The 20684-nt window shown below is 43.6% G+C and overlaps 1 protein-coding gene across 7 annotated transcripts; it reads right to left on the bottom strand.

Annotated features, from left to right (window-relative positions):
- Window positions 1–5778: 5778 nt before the first annotated feature.
- Window positions 5779–19096, bottom strand: LOC143334420 (uncharacterized). 7 transcript variants are annotated; one of them, XM_076753211.1, is made up of 7 exons: window positions 18864–19096; window positions 15943–16202; window positions 15535–15781; window positions 12746–12835; window positions 10802–11011; window positions 10528–10707; window positions 5779–7762 (listed from the first exon to the last, which is right to left on the bottom strand). In XM_076753211.1, exons 1-7 carry the CDS (start codon window positions 18996–18998, stop codon window positions 7595–7597), a joined length of 1290 nt encoding a protein of 429 aa, XP_076609326.1. In that variant the 5' UTR covers window positions 18999–19096; the 3' UTR covers window positions 5779–7594. The 7 variants fall into 7 exon arrangements, with proteins under 7 accessions (XP_076609326.1, XP_076609328.1, XP_076609327.1 ...); XM_076753213.1 differs by having other exon boundaries at window positions 5780–7762; window positions 10576–10707; XM_076753212.1 differs by having other exon boundaries at window positions 5781–7762; window positions 10528–10704; window positions 18864–19095.
- Between the last annotated feature and the right edge of the window lie 1588 nt (window positions 19097–20684).

The following is a 20684-nucleotide window of genomic DNA, read 5'->3' as shown; positions in this document are numbered from 1 at the left end:
AATGCCTGTTCAGGTGTGAATCAGAGATTTCAGGTGAGCGCAGAGAAACTTCCTCCTTCAGCAGGTCAGTGTGAAAACAAACTGCGCATCCACCATTCTGCAGAGTGAAGGAAGAAGAAAACACATCAGAGTGGAGAGAGAATTCATATTTTAATGTAGAAATCACTGAAGAGAGGACCACTGACCTTTCTTCAGCGCAGTAAGCTGAGCGACGAGGCCTCATCCTTCAGACTGAGGTATCTGGGTACCTGTGGCTGAAGGAGGGGAGAGCTGTTTATTCCTGTTCCACTGTGATTTCCCAAAATGAATAAGCTTTATTTTTCTTCTGTTGCAGTCATTCAGACGGGACAAGTGCCTTTAGTGAATCATTCCCAACTGTTTTAAGCATTTTAGCAACAAAAAAGAGAGACCAGTGTGGCTTTAACTGCTGTTTGCTTTTAAAAACCGGAGTAAAATCATTAAAGGCTGGGAAAAAGTGTGAAAGTGGAGCCTGAGTTGGGGTAGTTTTTGTCAATATAATTTCAAGGTTAAGACTGAACATTCATGCTTAAAAAACAAACAAACAAACAAAAAAAAGCCAGTTCTTGTTCATGTTAATAAAATGAGGCCTTCACATTTCGAATATGGTTTGTGTGGTTAGACAGTACTAAATATGTACACTTAATACCAAATATAGCTTTCATCTGCGGCTTTCAATCATGACTGTAGCCTCAAAAACCAGCCCAGAAGGTTCCTCAGGGTTCACCTGCTTGACTCTGACAGAGGCTTCATGCCGAAACGTGTTTGTTTTCAGGTCTAACATGACCGTGCCATGACTATAAAGGCATCTTGACTGTTTCAGAAAAGAGCGAGTGGAGTTTTCTGTTGATCTTTGTATCCACGTTCTGCTTCATGTGGGAGATCCTGTGTTGCTACAAATGCAGAATCTGAGGCCTAAACTGATCTCATTCAGTTGAAATTCAAAACTGAAGTTCACAGAGATACAAATCTGTCAGGCTGAGCTAAGAGGAATGTGAAGACAATGGTCATGTGGAATATTTCTCGAGAGAAATAGCACAATGTGGAATAAACACATTTTTTTTTAAATTCTGCCTTAATTTAGGCTGAATACTGGGGACATTTGAGCTCAGGTAGTTCTCAAACTGCTTGATGGTGCAAGTATCAAATCATTTTAAGTCAATCACGGAATCCGACTGCTAACAACACTCATCAGATACAGAATGAATACCTTTTTGCACGGAGGCTCCACTTCCTGTAGTGCCAGAAACAGGATGTGCTCACGGCGACAGAGAGTGAAGCAGCCTCACATGACAGATGAAGTCACTGGTGTTGCAGTGAATGGTCGTGTGGTCCTGCAGAAGACTGAAACCCCTCTGTACAGTCTGATGGATTTACTCTGAGCTTCATTAACACATTTATAAAATGTGTTTGTGAAAGGCCGGCATGAGGGAGAGAAATGTGCATAAATGTGTTTCCTGAAACAAACAGTGAGGAAACTAGTCTCATTTGTTAATTAAGTAAAAAATACTACAGGGTACAAATACACCAATCCTGCGTTAAAAACATAACTGAAGTTAAAGTACATGTCAAAAAAATGTTCTTAAGGTAAAATTACTCAGTGCAGAATTGGCCCTTGTGAGTGTTTTATTATTGAATTATTATTCAGGATTATTTCATATGTTTGTATAGCATTTTAATTAATACAATTTTAGAAGATTTTCATATATTTCCTGTATCAAATCTTAATTTGGAAAGTAACTACTAAACTCTGTTGGTCAGATAAATAGTAATTCTAATATTTCCCTACAACCTGCAGTGGAGTAGAAGTATAAAATGCCATAAAGTACAGTTCAAGTACCACAAAACTGCACTGAAATACTGGAGTAAATGTACTAGGTTACTTTTCGCCACTGCCTTCATTTTCAATAGTCCTCATGGTTGACTTGTTAGCAGACGTTTAATGGTTCTATGTGACACATTTCACCTTTAGATCATTCATGGCTTCTTCCACTGCAGGCCAGAGGAGGTCTGGCTGCTGAGAGGAGCTGTCATGAGGAGGTTAAGGTCACACATGTGGAGGCACTGAGGTCTACGAAAGAGGCACAATTTTTTAACCAAGGAAAAAAAAAGAAGAATACAGCAAAAGAGCCACAATCTGCCCATCATCACAAGTGAAAGTAACCCAGGAGTGCATCTGATTTATTTTGGTGACGGTGTTTTTATTCAAGGGAAAGAGATCCAGCACAAAAACACAAGATTATAATTATTCAAGCGGTGTATTTGTACAAAACACACTCTGGGCTTTGTGAATGAGGCTACGATCCGACAGAGGAACCATGAATAAGCTGTCAGCTGTCGATTGAATGGACTGTTTGCATCAGGTGTCACTGAGTGAGCAAACCTGCGCATAAAATCCCTGCTTTTTCTTTCTTTTCTTTTCTTTTCTTTTTTCTTTCCTATTTCAAACTGTTCTTTCCACATTTTCAATCCAGTAAATTAAAGGGGGATCTGGATTCCCTCGTGCACTGGATCCCAGTCAAACTGTTTTCATCACGCGCTGCACGGACGAATTCAACAAAAGAAAAAAAAAGAAAAAGAAAAAGAAAAAAAAAGGAATTATTATTTCTGGGAGTTTAACCATTTGTGACTCGGACTCACCGACTACGACTCCATCCAAATAATAGTCCAATATCCCTCATGTGGCGAACAGCGACAGGACTGCTGCTGCTACAAAGCACACAAAATGGAGAGAAAGGAGGAGGAGGAGGAGGAGGAGGAGGAAGGCGGGGGGGTTTCCTCTGAGCGGAGAAAGCAAAAACAAAGCCCACGATGACAGGAGAAAATGTCCACTCCTGTCCTTTAAAGCGAGGCAATCAGCCCCAGATAACGACGACTGACTGAGAATAATTTAAGAAAAAAAAAAGCGACAAAAAAATAAAAATTAAAAAACGGTTTATTGGGCTGTAAAGCGCAAGTTTTTCTTGTAGAATTAGTTTTAAAATGTTCAGGTTTCAAAGGAAGATGAGCAACAATGTTGAGAAAGATGGGAGTAGAAAAAGTAAAGCGTTTTGTGAGGAGGAGGAAGAAGAAGGAGGAATAAAGATGGAGGAACAAACAAATCCTGAAGAACTAAAAAGAAACTTCTTGCCGATACGATTAGATACTTCCGACAAGTTAATTGGATGAAAATCTTATTTAGTAACGTTTTATATTCATTAATACCTTTCGATGCTTTTTTTTTTTTTTTTTTAGTTGGTTTATCGATTGAATCTCACTTTAAACTGCCTTTCACTTCTGTTAATGATGCTTAAAATGACTGCAGCTGTTTTCTCTGGCTGCGGTCAGACTGGGGCTCTGCTCCTGTCCGGGCCACTACCGCCACCAAGCGGCCGACACCGGCCACTACAGCCGGGCCCGCGGTCCGCCACAGGAGGGGAGGCCGGGGCCTTCAGCTGGGAGGCCCGCTGAGGAGGCAAGAACTGTTCGGTCTTAACGAAATCTAAACTTTTAGTTGAAGAAAATTTCCTAAAATAATTGTCATTCATGTAGAAGCTTATTACATCTGCTTTGGTCGGAATTTAATCTTGAAACGATCGGGCTCGGCTCACACGTTAGCGGCTTTCAGGTTCATGTGTTATCAAAATAAATATGGACGAAACATTAATTTTCGCCCCAAAATAATTTCCTTCAACGGAAATGTATGATTTAACTCGTGTTTTCTTCTGGAAAGCAAAGTGAATCCTTGTTTTGAGGAAAAAAAATAACGTTTCCGGCTGGTCGCAACCACTGTCACAGCTGTTACTAATTAACGCGCTCCCTGTGCGTGCTGGATTATTAACCGTCACAAATCATTAATAGCACGCGGCTCCGGCAGTGTGTGCGCGAGCAAACCGATGGTTTTGGATCACCGGCACGGGATCCGCAGAGCGGAGGCCCTGGAACGCCCGAACTGAGCCCGGCCATCGAAAAGATGAACGATTTTTTATCGATAACCAGCGTCGATACGGAACAAACGCCGCGTCCACCCACAAGTGGATATTAATTCACTGTAATCCGCACCCGAGTCCCGCGCGCCGGAATACTTCAAAGGCTGGAAACGGCTCGATAAAGGCGCGCGAGTCGGCTCATTCATTTCTTTAAGAGTTGAATTATAATGCGCGTTCACGCCACGTGCACGCAGTTTGACGGACAGTACTGATAGTGTGGGCTTAAACGGACACCTGATGACACGGCGTCACGTATTCGAAAATAATTTAAGTTCATAATAAAAATAATAATAATAATAATCAATAGCATTGAATGCTTTGATTTAAACCAGTCCAGTCTCGAATCGAAACACTTTGCTCAAGATCTGAAACTTTTTAAAATAAATGAATAAAATAACTAAAAAACTGTGTTTGTCCTCCTCAGGTGGGCTTCACATGAAATCACCCAGAGGACAAGATGCCAAAGCAGGGGAAGAGCTCCGCTATGTTATTTTACAATATATAATTTAAAGTAATTCATTAGATTAATACGGTTTCTGGTTAACTTGATGTGAGGTGAGAGGTTTAGATATCAGTCTTAGAAAACCTCCCACACGACAGGATGTTACTGAGCAGTGCAGGAAGATTCAGACACGGAAAGCTTCAAGCCGACAGAGCTGCAGCGGATGTGTGGGAAGGATGGGAACTTATATCTGGATGAAACATGGTATGGTTTGCACACTAGCATCCGAACACTATTACCTCAGTCTTGGTTTTCAAAAAAGACTTTTATCATTTGACGCCGTTGGACGGCTGGAGGAAACACACTTTTTAAATGGAAACTACGTCATCAGCCTCGAGCAACTCATGCGAATTCGGATCTGCTGTCAACAGCTCGTCATATGACTGTCACTTGAATGTGGAGGCGTCCTCCTTGTGTCAGTTTATGGTGAAGAGAAAGTTGACCCACCATTAAAAAGACTTCACGTGACATCTCAGCTGGAGTTTGTCAGAGAGCACGCGGGAGACCCTGCAAATAGCCGGAAGTAGCTGCTGATGAGACCAGAATGAAGCTTTGTGGCCTTCAGGCTTAACGGCGGGTTTGGATCGGAACCCGGCTCAAACTTTCTGCTTGTTAACCTGACTGAGCTTCAGCAGGTGTGTAAAGAAGGACCGCAGCCAAAGGTCCATCCACTGCAGATCACTTGTTTTCACGGCGCCATCAGAGGGTCATTATGATAGAACAAACAGAAACACACAGGTGTGCTCACCTTCACACTCACCTTCATCTGAGGACCATTTGTGGTGGAAATGTTGTCACATCCATGTATCATAAAATAAGTGGCACTGTGACGGTGTGTGTGAGTGATCCAGCCCCTGCACAGCGTTGATGCACGTGTCTCCTGATGATTACCTGCACTTTGAAAGGCCACATGTTGTAAAATTGAAAGGCTGACATACTCGTCGTTTGGTTGCATCAACAGTAAAACGTTCCATTTCCTGAAGAATCATCGATCGAAGTCTGAATGCTTTTTCTGACTTTAGCTAATTTTTTTTGACTCTATTTGAGATGAGAAGCATGCACATGTGGCCCTCTGCTGGCTACTTTCAAGCTCTTCACCGCGGGCAGATGGACATAAACTCATGCTGCAGATGGGAAAGGAGCTGACACCAGGACAGTTTGGGTTGTCACTTAAAATCCACTTACTCACTTGTTCTGGAGCTTTCTCCTAACACAGTGTTCATCAGTAGATGGAATTTGCACAAGTGTGAGAACTGAAACTTTCCATTTTTCCGGGCACTTTTAGGCCTTAAAAACTGAGCTCAGCAGCTCATTCTTCAGCTTGGAGTCAACAGCGGGGGAGTTAAGCTCAACATAAAGTCCATTCTACGTGAGAAAAGCAGCACTGATGGTGATAATAATAAAACATTTTATTTGTATAGCACTTTTCTAAATACTCAAAGACACTTTACAAGGAGAGAGAAAGCAACAATGAAAACGTCATGAATAAAAATAGAAACAACTTTAAAAAGAGATAATACAATGTCAGTAGAATTGTGGGTATTTCAATGAACACCATGTTAGCAAGATAACGTAACATAACTACATACTGGATCCATGACTGAACTGTTATTTAGCAAATTGACCGTTTACAAAATTCACTTCATCTTTTACTGGTTTATTTGGAGTTATCCGGCCAACTGTGGCTGGCAGCTTATTGAAACACCCTGCAGGTAGGTGTTATCTAAATCCATCCTGGGAGCAGTGAGACGTAGGCATGACATTTTCTACAGGAAAAGCAACACTGGAGGTGAGGGTGGGGGTTCCAGAGCTGCAGACATACTGTGTTTTGGCCACTGTAGCTTCCAGATGCAGCCGTGTTATGGGCTCAAAGCCGGCCCAGTACTGCCGCTAAGTCACTGGTGATCGTGTGAGTGAGTCGGGATGAGGGGTTGATGTAAGGCAATGTTACATCTTTACAGCCGACACAGCTCTAGACAGAGGGTGGGACAGACAGTAAGAATTACACAGCACTTGTCTTAAAGTGCCTTAAAGTGAAAGGAACAAACATGTCAACAGTCAGTTTGGAACAAAAACGGATGGAGACTTGTTCTGTTATCTTCTAGATGTGATTCCCAGCCAACAGATTATTAAAACTACAGTAACAACAAGCCACCGGTCAGATGCAAGTTTAGAAAAAAGTGAGCTTTCAGTTGTGTGTTAAAAGAGGGTAACCGTGCCAAACTGTCCTTGTCGGTGGCTAGGGAACACTGAGGTCCTTTCCAACAGCAGGGCTTCAGTCTTCACAACGCAGAGAAGCCAAACTGGCGAGAACATGTCAAAATGTTTTGCGGAACAACAGCTGAGTCGTGGTCCTTGCTGCTGACGCTCGGAGGCGAGAGGTGTGGGCGCTGTAACGTCACAGAGAACGGAAACGGCTTTCTGAAATAGTCATGACACCAACACTCTATCGCCATTCTGGAGCATGTTGAAGGGGTATGTTTAAAAAAAAAAAAAAAGAAGAGGAAGTAGAAGTTTCCCCTTCTCCTTTCCAAAAGCCTCATTTGACAAAAAAGTTGGGTTCTATGTTCAAAAACATATCAGACTGAAGGGAGAACTTTGTCACATCTACTTGGCGCCCTGGAATCCCTCGGCTTTCAGGGTTTGGAACACACTCTTGATAAAAATAGCCTTTCGTTTCATTTAACATATCGAAAAGGGGGGGTGGGGTGGGGCGAGACACTATTCATAATGGAGAGGATAGATATTTCATAACTAGAGTGGGAGAGGAGGATGGGGAGATAAATTCTTAGTGACAGGACAGATTAGGGGACAGACGTTTTAACTTATATCATGGCATAGATCATACATGAGGGTCAAGGCAACACATTTTTTAAACCTAACTACTCAGTAATCAATCTCAACTAGTTCTCAATGTGCCCTTCCCCGTTCCCGAGCACAACGTTCCAAAGGAGGGGTGAGGCAGTGGAGGGCCGTCCCAACTCCTCCCTCCTCGATGCTGGGTCCAAAAGAGGTGGAGAGGAGGAGGAGGAGGAGGAGGAGGAGGAGGGTGTGGGGGGATGGTGGTGGACGCGACGTGAAGGGGGGCGACTGGTTCCCGGGGGTCTCATTGATTGTAGAGGGAGCGCTGCTCCCAGGGCATGGCCTGGATGGTGCGTGGCACGGGGGAAGGCTTGAGCGTGGGCGCTCCGTTCGGATGGAGGGAGTGGCCGATGGGGTTGATGGTGGTGAGGGGCCGCTGGGGGGCCAGAGAGAAAGTGTCCTGGTGCTTCGGCTGTAGGGGGAGGAGAGGGAGAGAAGGGGCAGGAGCCAAAGAGAGAGAGAATTGGTGTGAAAAAGTAGAGAAAAGACAGGGAAGGTTGGGAAGGGAAAGAAAGGATGGAGAGAGTCAAACATCAGCGTCAGCAGAGTCAAAGGTCACATAACATAACAGCATCTGACATACAGGTGAAGTTCAGATGGATGAGCGAATGAGGAGTGAAGGTGTGCTGCGTCCAGCTCAACAGACAGAGAACATGAAGAGCGGGGCTGCACACATCTGAGCCACTGAGGCTTTTATACCGTCCTGATGACGATTCAACACACAGTCATTACTGATACGATAAGATCAATTAACTGAGGGGTTCAAAAGCTCACTCTGTAAAGTCAAATCATGTTGACCTCACTGAGACGGTTGTGTTCACATAATTACGGTTTAATACAACATGGTATTTCCATGTCAGGTCACTGTTTCTGACAGATCACCACGACATAAAGGGCATAAAAACACGAGCAGTGAGAAGAAACTCGGCAAGTCCAACGGTATTACAGCAGATAGGAACGATGGTCGCAATGAGCAAACTAAGAACAAGGCTTAAGAACTGAGATTTTCATATTCTATTTTGATGCAAATTTTTGGGAGCATTTTGTTGGTTAGCTGACAGCTGGGACACGTCACCTTATCCTTTCCTAAAGTAAAGCAGGAAATCTCAACAGCCAACTTCGTCATGATTAGACATCCATGTATGCAGCTGACAAATACATTTGAAAAACTCTGATGTTTAATTCTTCCACTGGTGTCTTTGTCTTAAGCTCCTTTTAGGAAGTAGTTATGATATTGACACATTTATAGTATTTATCTTGCTTAAAAAACTAAATGCCATGAATAGACGAGAAGTTTTCTTCATGCAAACCCATTTTATTGTCAGAGAAGACGACATGAAATTTTTAGCATAGATTTTTGGTGGTGTGTTTCCCACATCGAACATGTTAGGTCACTTGGGATCAGCAGATCGCTAATATAAAATGACAAATGATCTGGATCAAGCACCTAACGTTGAGTTCCACTGATCAGCACATAGGACCTTTGAGGAGGGAGAGGCCATATATGATAGGATGAAATATGATTCATGTGCAGCACCAACTACGACATGGACATGTGTAACAAAGAGTTGAGTGAATGATTAGTGTCAAAGTCAGAAAGGCAGGGCTCCATTAGCAGCACACCCCCAAGTTAGTCCTGTCCTACCGCCAGAGAGGATCCACCGCTCAGAGCAGTTAAAGACTGACCCCATCAGCTGGACTTTAGTCTGCTGCTTCGCTTTGATTTGCTGGGCTCTGTGAGCAGTGCTGGTGGACAGCTTCAACCTCAAACTACACTAAAAGCTAATTAGCAGTACTACTAATCATTCCTATTGACTGCACTGGGTGCCACCATCAGGAGGCTGATATCGCTTTGAATACTAATAAGGGCTGTATTATTTCCAGTCCCGGTGTCTGAGCCAGGACTGCGGGTCAAACGGGCCCATTAGCACTTCACTGCACACTTCTCTTGATCAAGAACGAACACTCCGTTGTTTGACCAGGGTTTAGCTCTGCAAGTATTTCTACAGTATTCTATTTCACCTGGAAGTAAAGCAGACCTCATGTTTACTGAGGCTGCATGTACGTTAATGAGACAGTCAAAAGCATTTCAGGATGATTTTTCTCAGACATGTTTAAGCAGAACATGGTGACGTTATCTACTCTTACAGTTTCAGACTCCACAGGCTTGAATAAGAGTGTCTACAGAGCGTGGGCCTAATGAAGGAGTCCAGATATTGTTTACTATATACTCGTACTAGTTGGACAGTACATGACGGCTTGTCTACAACCCCCGATTCCAAAAAATTTGGGCTGGTGTGTAAAAACATAAATAAAACAGAATGGGATCGTTTGCTAATCTTATTTGACACAGACTTAATTGAAAGCAGCATGAGGACAATATACTGAATGTTGGGCCTCATCAGCTTCATTGAGTTTCGTAAATATCTGTTTATTCTGAATTTGACGCAGCAACACGTTTCAAACACGTTGGGACAGGAGGAACTTAAGACTGGGAATGTTGTGGAATGCTCTAAAAACACCTGTTTGGAACATTCCACAGGTAAATGACTAAATTTGTATGTTAAGCAAGGATGGGAAAGAATTCCACTTCGAAAACATCAACAATTAGTGTCAGTTCCTAAATGCTTCCTGTCGTTAAGGGCTGTAGCACAGTGCTAAACATGTCAAAGTCATCAAATTTAGAATGAGTGTGTATTCACAAAAGGCAAAAAGGTTTATTAAATATCTTGTCTTTGTACTGTATTCAACTGAAAACAGGTCATAAAGGGTTTGCAAATGATTGCTTTCTGTTTTTAATTTACGTTTTACAGCACACCAGTTTTTTGGAATCGGGGTTGGAGTTACAGCAGACTAAAAGCCAGAAGATTTAAGAGGACAGCTAAGTCTGTGTCCACCGGGCGTCCCTGGGCAGCAGCACTCAGACCTGCTGTGGCTCTTCGGACATTTAAAGTGCACCTATCTTTATCTTAACTCACTACTAAAAACAGTTATCTGTGCTGTCCACAGCCAAGAGGAGCAAAGACAGGAGCTGTGAGCAGAGGCTCCCGGCGGACACGTAAAGTAATGAAATATTAGTCCCTCTCTGCTGATGTTAGTAGCCAGACAGGGAGAAGGCAGCTAGGCAGCTAGCCAGCAGACAGCAGACGGCGGGTGTGTGGCGGTTATCTCTCCTACCATGGGGTTGGCGCTCAGCCTAGTGTATCCCGAGCTCATCTCCTTTACCTCAGGCACCAGGGGCTGGAGCAGGGAGTAGGAGGAGGACGGGGTGGCGCTGGAGGAGACGTGTTTGTTGGAGGACGAGCTCCTCATGCTCTGCTGGCTGCTCTGGGAGGACACTGAGCTGGGACGGCCCTGCTGGAACAGACAGAAGCTCAACACACTCCCTCACAACAACAACAAAGCTGCTGCTAACATACGACGGTTCCCCGGTGTTTGCTCCGCTGCCTACCTGGTGGGGGTCAGGCACAGGCTGGCTGCTCACACCGCCGCCCTGCCCTCCCTGGGACATGGGGGAGACGCAGTGGGAGGGCAAAGGTTCCTGCTGGCCGTGTCCTCCGTGCTGCGGTTGCATCATGGAGTTAGCGCTGTTCTGCTGTTGCTGTTGTTGTTGCTGCTGACGGCGAGGAGTAGTGGAGAAATTGGAACGACGACTGCCAGACTGGATGGGAGGAGGGAGGAGAGCAGGAGGTGGACAGAGGAAGACAGGGGGAGGAGGGATTTTTGTAAATCATTTCTGTTTGTGCCACACGCATGCCAGCAATGCACAGAGTTCGTGACAAGTGTGAGATAAGATACAGAGCGGAGGAGAGGTGACGGATGAATGTGATGAGCTGTTTGGTTTTCCACACTGAATCACATTCTTCAGGCTTCTCGTGCCGTTCGGTCTACATGCTTAAAGCTGATGTATTCCGAGTTCTGCCTCAGAGACTCAGGACCCTTCACTACCCTGTCTTTCTTCTATTAATGTGAGGAGATGGAGTGGTCAACTTGTACACACAAACACAGACACTCACACAAACATGAATTAACTCGACCAAACCTAGAACTCCAACATCAACATGAATCTACGTCCATCTTCTCTAACCGCGACAGCTGCAGACGTTGCTCGCCCTGTCATCCTGTCCTCGAACCCTGACGACTGCAGAGCTAATATGACGTCAAACTGAACCTTCTCCCTGAACATTTAAAGCTCCGGTAGACCTCTACGCTTTAATTTGGCCTCATCTTTCCTCTAACTTGAAGCCTGGTTGGACAAGTCTGGTTCTTCTTTCGCAACGTAGGTCTTATCTTTATGATTTCTGACCACCATCTGTAACCAGTATGCTGTACCAGTATTAAAACGACACTTTGGGTAACATTTAAAGGACAGGTTAGTTGTGAAATTCGGTGCTAAAACTAACAAACTGAACTAACCACATAATTTGTCAAAGTCAGGCTAACGGAGCCCAATGGAAAATGTCTTTACTGTGGACTTTGTCCCCCGCAGTTATCCTGGAGTTGTGATTGGATGGGCTCTGTTCACCGCTGATGTGGACAGGAGACACAATTACTGCAAAGTTCATATGAGCATATCAGTACTGTGCTAAGACTGACTTGAAGATTAAAGCGCACACTGATGGACAGGTTCAGTTTTTAGTTTTTTTGTTTTTTTGTTTCCACAGTTTGGATAAACTGGACGTGTTGAGAACCCAGTGATGACCGGTGTCTGCTGGTCAGGGTTGGAATCACTCACAAGGAGGCCTTGGAGCTGTGGGCCCCTCTCAACTGCCCCCACTTCTCCCATTTCATGTTGTTTGTATTTCGTTTTTGTCGGCTTTGTTTGAAAAAAAGAGCACCAGGTAACCATAGTATAATATGATGAAATAACAAAGGGGCAGAAAACACAAGATTTTAACTCTTCAAAATGGGGCCTGAAGATTACGTATGTAGTTGTTGGGGGTGTGGGGCTTTGGGGAAGTTGCCCACTTAACCCAGTTGGTATTCCAGCTTTAATTTTGGTGGTCAAAAATATAAAATAAGACCAAAGTTGCAGGGAAATAGACTTTTCCTTGTTCTGATGAGCTGGGCATTATTTGAAAAGTTGTTTTTGTGCACGAGCTTTAGATGTAATGGTCAGACACCTGCTGTGATAACCAGCAATAGTTTGTCTTTGCTTGTCGCCCAGTGCAGCAACACTGAGACAGAGGAGAGCATCATGGGAAAACTTGCCATGATGACTCTCTGTTAGAAAGCCACATTGAAGCAGTCTGAAGCCTTTCCATCAGAGCCAATCAGAAGAGGACCATCACATCTAAAGCTCCTGTACGAGTTGGCCCTTCCTCACAGCTACGCTTCAACCTGCTGACACTGCCTCACGCACAACACCCACATGCTCACTCACGCTCACACCAACCTGGTTTTTGGCCGCGGCGCTGCAGCGGTGCTGGGCCAGGTCCAGCATGGTTCGGTAGCTCTTAAAGCAGGACGGGCAGTTGAACCGGTTCTTATGAACCAACCCCACACACACACACACAGACACACACACACACATAAATTTGGATTACTATACTTGTGAGGGAAATTCACTGAATTGTATTCATTCCCTAACGTCTAAACCCTGACCCTTTCCCTAAACTTAGCCTAACCCTGGTCTAACCCTAACTGCACAGCCTGCTTTCACTACAGGAGGGCTTGCAAATGTTCTCCCAAGCAGGATGCCTGGAAGACTGTAGCTGGAGAGAGGACAGAGGGTCAAGAAAACCGTGCTAGAGTATGTTCCATGCACACACTTCATCAAAATACAAAATATGCCTTGCCACACACACGCATTCACACGCATGCACACACACACACAGCAGTGTTTCTCTTTCATAGGGTCTGTGGTGTGTAATAGACAATACACTCCCCAGGCCATCCAATAAGTTCAATAAAGGCAGCTTACCCACAGCCTGGATTCATACAGGCAGGTTTACAGGTAAGACCATGCATCTGTACACAGCAGCTCTTGAATGCTTGTTCAGGTGGGTTTAAATGTTTAGTGCACAGGTTCTTGCGTTTCTTATGCAGTTTTACATGGTTGCAGTTATACGAACATCTTGATTTTGATTCCAAGCAGTTAAAGAGTTTATGTAGTGTAGAAATCCCTCCCTGCCACAGACGACACACTGGGCACACCCTCTCAACAAAGAGTCAGAACAGAGCATCAACCCCCGCCACAGCAGACACTCATCAGACTGGAGCTGAGTCAAGGTGTTAGTTCACAACACTGCACACATCACACACACAGGCCCACACAACGAATTGGTCCATTTCACTGTTCATGGTGGCCTTTCAGTATGTAGAATTCTAAATGCACGTTTTACTTGAAGTTCGTTTACAGATTCGTGGTACGTAATGAGCTGCTGACATGAGAGGCCAGAGTTCAGTAAATGAGTTGGCTCCTTCAATCGGGCTTGGGAATCAATGTCAAAGTGTGTGGTTTGCAGATATTGCTACACACATTTCTCAGCAGAGATGACTATAAATTCTACTACAAATAATCAACAGAAGAGCTTACACACCAGAACAAACATGAAATAATACTTTAAGCTGCTCTATACATCAGACATTGGACTGTTTTTACAAACATGGCAATATACTTGATCTTGATCTTGGTAGCAAAGAAGCCTACTTGCTGTCCCTTTCAATTCTGTCTGTGATTGGTCTCTGGTTGGTAAGACTCTACAGGGTCTGATATCACATGACGGCCGGAGCCGAGCAGACAAAGCAGACCAGGTGAGCAGACTGCTGCAGGAGGAGAGCAGTCTAATATTAACCTGAACATTAAAGTTTAAAACGCTGCCACTGTAGCCTCTTTTACTGCCACTGAAAAAGTGGCTGCACAGCACAAGTTCTCGGCCTCCCGCAGGCTAAAATGCAGCGCCCCCCCACCTCCTCTATTAAAGCAACAGCATGTCAGACCAGGAGACGTGGCGTGCTGCACGGTGAGAAAGTAGAGCCCTCTAGCAGAGTGACTGCTGATTGATGACCGTATTCAATAAATGACTGAGGGAAAGCGGTGATTAAAATAATTTAAGTATTTAAAGCAGGACATTTTTTGTGGATGCAATAACTCCAGTGGAGTTGCATCCAACATGAGGGTTGAGCAGATAACAACTTTTATTGAACGTTCACACCATCAATAGCTCTGTATTAAAAATCTCAGAGCCTTAAGGGCCCCGGTTCGTCACACCAGCGGCTCCTCCTGGTGTGTCAGGGTGCCTGCATGGACGGAGGTGAACTGGTGTGACTGGTATTAAGACCTCTGCTGAAGCTCTTTGCTGGCAGGTGAAAAGACGCACCAGCAGTTTGAAATCAGGACTTCCAAGATTTGGATCAAGAAGCTCATGAAAAGTCATGTGTGAGTCACAGCTTTTACTTCAATATGTCAGATACATAATCAACAGAGGGGTAAAATAAAGTATTAGCATCACTGGGAAAAAGTTATTCAGTGCTGTTGGGATACTAAAGCTAAAACCTGAACAGCTGAAAGGGACGTTTGACAGCGCCAATCAAAATGGTCAATTTAACTAGTCTTTATTTCTATTATTTTTATGTGTGTGTATTTAAAAAGTCCAAAACACATGCACCGTTTCCACATGTTTGGGTACCATTTGATAAAAACTACACTGACCAGCTGTTTTAGGAAACTACTGAGCCTTTTTTCACAAAACTTTATATTTGTGAGCTGTTTTCAGAGATTTTTATCATCATTAGGGGCATGCAATCTTGTGCCAAATACAGTGCACATACAGTTATGCTAACTATCTGAGAACTGTTAATTGGTTTAACTGTAATTTCACATCACAGATACAGTCAATGAAGAAGACAGACAGCAGCTGTTTATAAATAGAACATGAGTAAGGGGAGAGAGGAGTCCTTACAGAAGAACTTCTGATCGGAGCGCTGTGCTACGAGCCAAGACTTTGCTCCTTGGCTACAAACTGTGATTCATAAACTTGACCATGGTGTCAATCACATTCAGTTGTGTAGCAAAACAAAATATCCTAACTTATTCACATAATCCAAAATAAAATCTCTCACGGCTTTTGCTGCAAAATGACCCTCACAGAATTGATATATTAGCAAATAGTAACGCAGGCCAAGAAAGACCACCCCAGCCGTCATCCACTCTTCACACAGCACCATGTCACACAGACCCACCTGGTTGGAAGCAGCGGCGGTGCAGCGGTGCTGGGCGAGCTCCAGCATAGTCCTGTAGCTCTTGCAGCAGGAGGGACAGTCGAAGCGGTTGGGTCCGTCATCGTGGATCCTCTGGTGGTTGCGGAGGTACCGGGCTAAGCGGAAAGCCTTCCCGCACAGGTCGCACATGTAACGCTTCTGACCGTGAATTCGCATATGGTTGCGCAGGGACATGTAGTTGGTGTAGGGCTTGCTACAAAAGTCGCACCTGAGATTTGGAGACAGAAGTGGTGTGAAGGTTAGAAACAAACAGGAACACAGGAGCTCGGTCTTATTCAACACCTTTTTTTCGCACTAACTGAAAAGGGTTAACATCAGGAATGCATGAAAATCTTTATCGTCTATGTAAAAAGGGTCTCGAGGGCCGACCTGAAGTCTCCAGTCTTGTGGGTGAGCTTGTGGTTGAGCAGGGAGCTGGCATGCTTGTAGGCGCAGCTGCACAGGTCGCAGACGTATGGCCTCTCGTCTGACTCCATGTCGTCTGACGCCGTCGTCGCTGCTGGTGGTGCCGGCGCTCGGGACTCCATGGAGAGACTGGAGCTGGAGAGTGACGCTGAGGAGAGACTGGAGCTGGAGAGGGCTGCTGAGGACGAAGGGAGCTGATCGCACCAGCTGATGGTTGAACTCGGCTGTCACAGAGGAGAGCAACACAGGACGCGTCAAGTCACTGAGGTAACAACTGAACACTTTCATGACTTATTATACCATCATTTTCCTGGTCAATGACAATTTGATTTTAGAAGTGGTACAACATTTTTTCCTATATCACAACGGAGAAGAAAATATTTGAAACACTTTTCAGCATAATGTGGTCAAAGGATGCTCCTAACAGAGAAGACACTGGGTTACTATAAAATATGGCTTTACACTGGCAAGCCACAGAAGCCCTGCACCTTGTGATAAAGAAAGCACTGTCAGTTAAAAGACATGTCAGGTGAAAACAATGCAGAAAACAAAGCTTTGAGGAAAGGCAGCTCAGCACCATGGACAGCAACTGTGGCCACATTAGAGATCTGTACGGGACAAAAACTAAACCGACCTGGGCCATTTATCCAGTAATGACCGTTAGCTAACCAGACTAGCAATGGAACGTACTGACTACACTCAGTCTCTTTTGCTCCTTTCCACGAGCACATATACTTACAACACATTACAGGCATGGACCCAGCTGACTGGCCCTGTCATACAGAGAGAAACTCATAAATTACATTTGAAAATCACTAAAGGCAACCTGAGCCTAAAGCTTCACACAACAAAGTGGCCAAAAGCAGAACTCTAGCCCGTATCAACCAGAGTGCGAACACAAGCTTCTCCCTGCTCTGCTGATATGTCTGCAGGTGAATATCGTCTCTTGATGGGACAGCACTATTCCACCACATCTTTTGCGAATACAGTTTCTCTGAAGAAGCTTCTTTGCTCTGCTGACTGAGCGCCAAATGTAACCTGTGTAATGTAACAATGTAAGAAAACAAATGCAAGTGAACAACACAAGAAAACTAATTCATCTTCATTACTGTGACAGCACATAGACTCTATCACCACTTTATCAGGTGCACCGATATAATCTAATGACAACCTCAATAATAAACATAGTTGAATTAACACCTCTCTGACTGTGCGTATCAAAACCTGTTGCACTGGCTTGCATTAACTTTACACGTGTATCTAATAAAGTGGCCACTGAGCATACATGCATATAGAAACGCGAGCGAACATGCTTTTAACGTCCCCAGAAACCTGTACTATTGTGCCTGACTTCTGCATTTGCCGGTGTTCTGCATTTGAAGCCTGCTGCTTCGTTATGACTTGGATGTGTAGTCAGGTTTTGTTTCCACAAGCTGCAATGCATTGAGCTCTCTTAGTCACCGTCACTCAGAGATCAGAGCACTGAAACAGCAAAAATCTATTTAAATAAATGTATGCATGAATGCATGGTACTACACCTTCGAAGAACCTTACTGATAGCTTGTTTTTTAAAAGCAGGAGGAACCCTCTAGATACAATCTGCTAATGTTGGGCCTCTAAACCATCATTCTGCCAGTGTACATAAAGGGTGCCTTTTCACACATCACCTATGAAGGAGATGAGAGACAATGTACATACAACAGCTCAGGTGCTACTCTGTGTCTAATACAGTCAGACAAAAACAGAACAACAATGATGTTCCATCATCAAAGTGAAGATGCGGTGAGTGAATACATGCTGACAGCAGAGACTGACAGGAGAAACATCAGGTGAGTGACACCTGGTAAGTGCTGCCAAGTCCCCTTGATGAATAAATAAAGGGAAATTTGGGAAAATTCAACAATTCAGTCTAAGATCGGCGCACTCGCAGTTTACTTAAATGTTCCATTAACTTGCACGTGTGTGACAGCGAAAGACAGCTGACATAAAAGCAGTCAGTAAATGTCGCCCACGCTCAAATGCAGAAAAATGATTCAATAAATAAATTAATGTATGGGTGTCTGTGTACGCTGTGCAGATAATCTGTCGGCTAAGGGCGACCATGAATGAACCGTACAGTCTGGCATCACAAAGAAGTCTTTCAAAGTCCTCCGCGGGGCGTCTTCCGCTCCCGTTTCCTGTGGGACAGCCCGGTCGTGTTTACTTTGCGCTGTTCGCTAATAATATTGCAGGCCTCCTGCATATAGTCACGCATTGACTGCTTTAATTATTCCCGTATGGTCACCACATTGTGGCAGACCTTTCAATGCGCAGTTCTTACAACACACGGCTCGACCCAAAACAAAACCCGCTGCCCTTCCGCGCTGCCTTGTTTTGCACGGGCTCTTTTAGCTAACCGTACTCCGCTTGGCTGAGGCAGCCAGTGTTGTCTGCTGGTAGCATTAGCTCGGTGATGCTCGGCTAAATTTACATGTATTTTACGAGCCCTTTGGCGTCTTTGGACAACACAACAATGCCATAGTGCTTCGGATACACGTCCAATTTAACTAAACCCAACACATTTGCTGAAATACATACAGTATGCTGCAGCTTTTAATTACTAGCCACTTAGCTCGTCAGCTAACAGTCCGACTAGGCCATGATCCGCTCAGCATGACGATTGGTACGATAGCATGAAGCTAACGAAGCTGTTCTGTAACATAACTTGCAGTTTCATATCACCCAGTATTGCTAAACTGTATTCAGTCAAACACTCAGCGAAAAACACTGTGTAAAAATACTTTGATTCTTGCTTTGTTAGTAAAATGTTGCTCCATTAGCCGTTTGATATAGGTATTTGTTGGCTGGGCTCGTGAGCTAACGGTGGTGGCAGCTGGCTTTCTTACTCCGGAGTCGTTCGGATCCTTTTTCCAGAACAATTGAGAGCAGTGGCCGAAAGACTCTGTCGATGTCACATAATTCACTCCGTTTCTGTCTTGAAAGTCTCCATGTGTGCTGCCGGTATTTGTCCTGGCGTACATCGTCGGTATTCGGATTCTTCGACTTTTTCTGGCTGAAAAGAAATAGGGCCGCTTTGTGGGGATCTTCTTCCGAAAAGAAAAATATTCCTTCTGTGAAATGAGCGTTTTGGCGGCGGACATATCGAAGCACGCGGGGCATTACCGCCCCCTCCTGGACTGGAGTGTGAGAACACTGATCACACAGGTTCTACAGTTTATGGACATTTCTCTGTTTTCTTCCAAATGTTTTGGGAGTTAAAGCTGACTAGTTACTAAAAAGTGTGTGTGTGTGTGTGTGTGTGTGTGTGTGTGTGTGTGTGTGTGTGTGTGTGTGTGTGTGTGTCGCCTAACATATGATAGGGTATACAGAAGTTCTATGGTAAAATTAGCTCCAATTTGACCAACTATAAACATTAAATTGCTACGTACACATGCATGAATCAGTGATAATAATCCATTAATATATTGTGTAGTGTGATATGTAAAGGCACTAATTTCTGTATTTAGTTCTTTTACTTTTTCATACAGTATTATAAATAATATTACATGCTTTTACATTTATTACATATATTTATGTGTAATACTTTCTTTGCAGCTAATTTGCTTATAATAAAATGTAATTTTTACACTGTGATGCAGCTACTTTTACTGAAGCAAAGCATCTGAATACTTTAATTCAGCTTGTACGTACTGTATGTGAAATATGTCTTGAGTAATCATGTTTTCTTGTTTCAGTGATCATGCATCCTTCATATTTTTTTTTTTTTTTTTGCATTCAGTAATTTATTATTCAGCAATAAAAAAAAATAGTTTTTTTGGAATTCAACTATCATTATTATTATTTTGTTTTATCCATAACAATTCATTTGAGAATTTGTTTCTACAATGGCTTAAAGCTGCTAAACACAAATAGTTGATGGTATTGAATCCATAGGTTAATTCCTATAAATGTATCTAACACCTGACAGCCTGCGTGCCTTCATTCATTAGAAACACACAATCCTCTGGGTTCTGGTTCATCATTCCAGAAATACAAAGGATTTAAAAACCTTTTGAGCCTCCTTAAGTACAAACTAGAATGATACTTTCAGAGGCCACATAGACACTTGTGTCAAAGCTCATGCTCCACCAGATTTAAATGAAAAAACACACTGAAATTGAGTTTGATTTTATTGGCTGTGATGACTCATTCATCAGTTGAATTTAATGTAAAATGATGTAAAACACTGTAGTAATAATTTGGTCTGAATAGTTTTAGGACCTTCTCCTTTTGCTCTTAGAATAAAAAACATCTTGTGTTGTTGTTTTCCTTCTGAGCAGTTCTTTGCCAAGGCGGCTCTTTATTGTTGTTATGTTGGTTAAATTCCACCGTAATAAACCTGCAGCACCTGATCTTTGGCCTCTCAGTGCCCTCTTTATATTCAATATGAGCTTGTGACATTACAGTGCACTCATTTCAGCTTCGACTAGCACAAGACGTTCATTGGAAACACGACCTGCTGCTGCCTCAAATGGGATCAACTTAAGTGAGTGTAATTCTGCTCTTTCTGGGAATTAGACATCATGCAAACTTATGAGATTGTTTTGCAAAGATTAATCTCTCTTCATTTCTCCTTCTCTGCAGTTTACTTTCACTTCTTGTCTCCACAGCGAGGTCATTTCAATATGGAAAGGTACTGGAGTCAACATTTTATTTCATTAATAACA

The sequence above is a fragment of the Chaetodon auriga genome, chromosome 16, assembly GCF_051107435.1.
Source record: "Chaetodon auriga isolate fChaAug3 chromosome 16, fChaAug3.hap1, whole genome shotgun sequence".
NCBI classification, from domain to species: Eukaryota; Metazoa; Chordata; class Actinopteri; order Chaetodontiformes; family Chaetodontidae; genus Chaetodon; species Chaetodon auriga.
This window is presented reverse-complemented; position numbering and strand designations above follow the sequence as displayed.